The sequence below is a fragment of the Manacus vitellinus genome, unplaced genomic scaffold (genome assembly GCF_001715985.3).
Source record: "Manacus vitellinus isolate BGI_N305 unplaced genomic scaffold, ASM171598v3 scaffold_104_pilon, whole genome shotgun sequence".
NCBI lineage: Eukaryota > Metazoa > Chordata > Aves > Passeriformes > Pipridae > Manacus > Manacus vitellinus.
The window spans coordinates 482,707-485,757 of NW_021938821.1; the positions used below are offsets into that span (position 1 = coordinate 482,707).

At 52.3% G+C, this 3,051-nt stretch overlaps 1 protein-coding gene across 1 annotated transcript in view; it reads right to left on the reverse strand.

Moving 5' to 3' along the window:
* WNT7B (Wnt family member 7B) overlaps positions 1 to 517 on the reverse strand; it is a 75,757-nt gene extending 75,240 nt beyond the window's left edge. Inside the window, exon 1 of the mRNA XM_029963737.1 lies at positions 108 to 517. Within this exon, the coding sequence (XP_029819597.1) occupies positions 108 to 190 (83 nt within the window). The 5' untranslated portion in view covers positions 191 to 517. The remainder of the gene's footprint in view (positions 1 to 107) is intronic.
* Positions 518 to 3,051: the final 2,534 nt, after the last annotated feature.

The window sequence follows — 3,051 nt, forward strand, 5'->3', positions numbered from 1 at the left end:
GGGCTGCTGCCGGCTCCCTCTGCTCGCTCTGCCCTCTGCCCATAGGTAGCTGCTAGCGGGGGCATTGCAAACAGTATTTGGAAAAAAAAAAAATCTGGATCACTTACAGGTAACTCCCACTGGTAAGGATGAGGAAAATCTGAGGGTAATACACTGAGAGTAACACACTGCGAGATGAAAAAAGGATCATGGCTGAATCCCGTTTACACTCTTGGAGTTCGCTTCCTTGGTTATTCCTTTCTGGCCCCCCCTGGTCGTAATTTCCCACCCTTTTTGGTGTCAGCTGTGGCTTGAATCTGAGTTGGAATCCAGTCCCTTGGGCTTGGGGGGGCTTTGTCTGTTTGTTTGTTTGTTTGTTTGTATTGTTGTGTGTAGTATTCCCCTGGTGCTAATGCTGCTCCCTGTGCAGAGTGTGTGCTGGTGCTGCTGCTCTTGCTGCTGCTGCTGCCTCTGGGCTCCTGCCTGTCATGTCTCAGTGGTTGGAAGTTGTTACAGTGGGTTCTCGTGTTGGAATGAGGATGGTTTAAAGGATTTGGATGGCAGAAAGTGCCTCTCTCTCTCTCTCTCTCCCTCTCTCTGTAACTCTCCTGAGACCCAGGGCTGCCATTGGGCAGTCAGTCACTGCAATCCGCCTACTTTTTTCTCTCCCTCTCCTTTTTTTTTTTTTTTTTTTTTTTTTTCTTCGAGGATGACAATAGAGAGACACTGATCTAGCCGGGGCTGCAATGAATCCGTGCTCCCTGGCTGAGCTCTCTCCACACGCCTCGCCCCACAGGCGCTCCTCACCCGCTCCACGGAGCATTTTTAACTCTCCCCCGCGCTCGGGGGCTGTAGGCTCCCTGCCCCTGCTGTGGCGCCCTTGGCTCTCCCTGCGAGAGATCCCGAGCGAGCTGGCAGCTCCGAGCTCGGATCACGGTTAACTACTTTATTGTGGGCAGTTGCCCCAGTTCTCCCGAAGGATTCCGCCGTCCGTCCAACCTCTGCGGGGGTTTGGCTCTTGTTGTCCCCCCGGTGTTGAAAATTCAGCTTCGGTTTCAGGCGGAACTTTCAAAAAAAAAAAAATATATGTAGTCGTAGCCTGCGTGAGTGAGAAATAGCCATGCACACTCGCAGCTTCCTGGCGAGGTTGGGTTTCGCAGGAGAGCAGGGAAGGGGAAGGACTGGTCTGGAATAGCCGGTGTAGGGGGGCGAGCGGGGGGCGTCTGCCGGCGGCTCCTGGCTCCCCACACCTCGCCGCTCCTGCAGGAAGAGCTGTCGGCTCCTCTCTCCCCTCTCCCTCGCTCCTTCCCCCGAAGTTGCCAGTCCGCAGAGACGTTCCCCGGCAGGTTAGTTGCCTCTCCCGCGCGTTCCCCCCGAGCCGAGCGGCTCCTGCCCCTCGGCACCGGGATGCTCGACCCTTCCCGCTCCGGAGGGCAGGACCCCTTCGCCCCGCGCAGCCCCAGTCGTGCAGGAGACAGTCGTGCCGCTTTTCCTCTTTGCCTCCTTGGCCGTCTGTCCTTTTTCTCCCAAGGGCTTAGTGCCACGGTGCAGTACGTGCGCTGCGGATGCCGGGCTGGGGTTCGGAAACGAACACCGAAAAGAGAAACGGGCACTGCAGAGACTTTAACACAAATGCAGCCGAAATGAGCAAGAACCAGGCTCCGAAGTCTTCTGAGTCTGCAAATGTTCGTCTCAGGTTAATTGCCTACTGACTGAAGGAGATCTCTTGGCTAAGAGCTCTCCCAAACACCCTGGGAACACCTCCTCCAGTTAACCAGTCCCAGCACATGGGCGCAGCTGTCTCCGCGACACAACGAAATATTCCTTCAGACGGAATGGGAATTGCAGAACTGGTGCAAAAACGTCGTATGCCGCCCGATATGCGGTAAAAATCTTCTCGAGGTTTGCTTGCTCTAACCGCTTTCACCTTCAAGTTCAGCACAGACGCCGTGGCAGTCAACGTCCTTTCGAGAAACGCTGATCTCGATTAACAAGAGACAGAAGCTTAAGCCTTTCAACGATTATTTACATCCCAGAATCGTCTTATTCATAATTACTTAAGATTTTTAAATGGTCGTATTTATACTTCCGTAAGTGTGGGTGTGCGGTGCATACACAGCGGGAGACACAGCGACGTGTGTCCCGCTCCCCTCTGTGACCCGCGGGCTGTGCCTGGGACAGCTGTGCTGAACGTGGAGCAGAACGAGCAGCCACCCTGGACATTTTATCTCTAGCGTTTGTTCCGCCTCGAATATACACTTTAAATGTGCGATGGCTTTTAAAGATGTGCCATGGGGACAGAAGAAGGGGGAAAATGAATTGTAAAAATGCTGGCGCTGGAAAACTGCGAACTGGTGTTGGCAGAGTTTGACCCAGTCCAGCTGAAACGAAGACGGATAGCCGATTTCCACAGTTTTTGGATCGAAGATGACTTTATCCACAGCTCAGTTTTGTAGAGGGAGAAAAGTCGTATAAAGAAACCAAATCGTGCCGTTTCTGTTCGAGGAGTTATTTTTTATTCTAAAACTACGGGCCGGTTATTATGTCCAAAAATTAATGATGATGATGGTGAGAATAACCGGCTGAATTCCATCCAAATGGTTTCTATACATATGTCAGACGGGGATAGCGAGATAACACTTGTTTTATTGATTGAAGACGAAAATATTCCCTTCAATTAAATTATGTCATACTGGAAGAGAAGTATTGTCGATAAAACCCAATATGGGCACTTCAGTATCTGTCGTTCCTTCTGCCATAAACAGGTGTATTTTGGACAAAACGGGGCAGAATGGCACTGAAATGGTTGCCGACATCAGAGTCGGGCAGATGAAACAGAGAAGGCACGAATGAACTATTTGGTTGTGGGGTTGTGGGGTTTTTATTAATTCTCTATTCCCAGCCGCGGTTCCTTTCTTGCTCCAAGCCTGAGGAGACTCCAGCAGAAGGGCACGTTGGAAGCCGGGAAGGGCTTGAAAGGTGCGCCCGGCGGGCAAAACACCGGGGTCCTTTCTGGGCAGCACCGGGTGTTTCTGGTATCCCACCGGGCTGCAGGTCCAGTGCCGGGGGAAA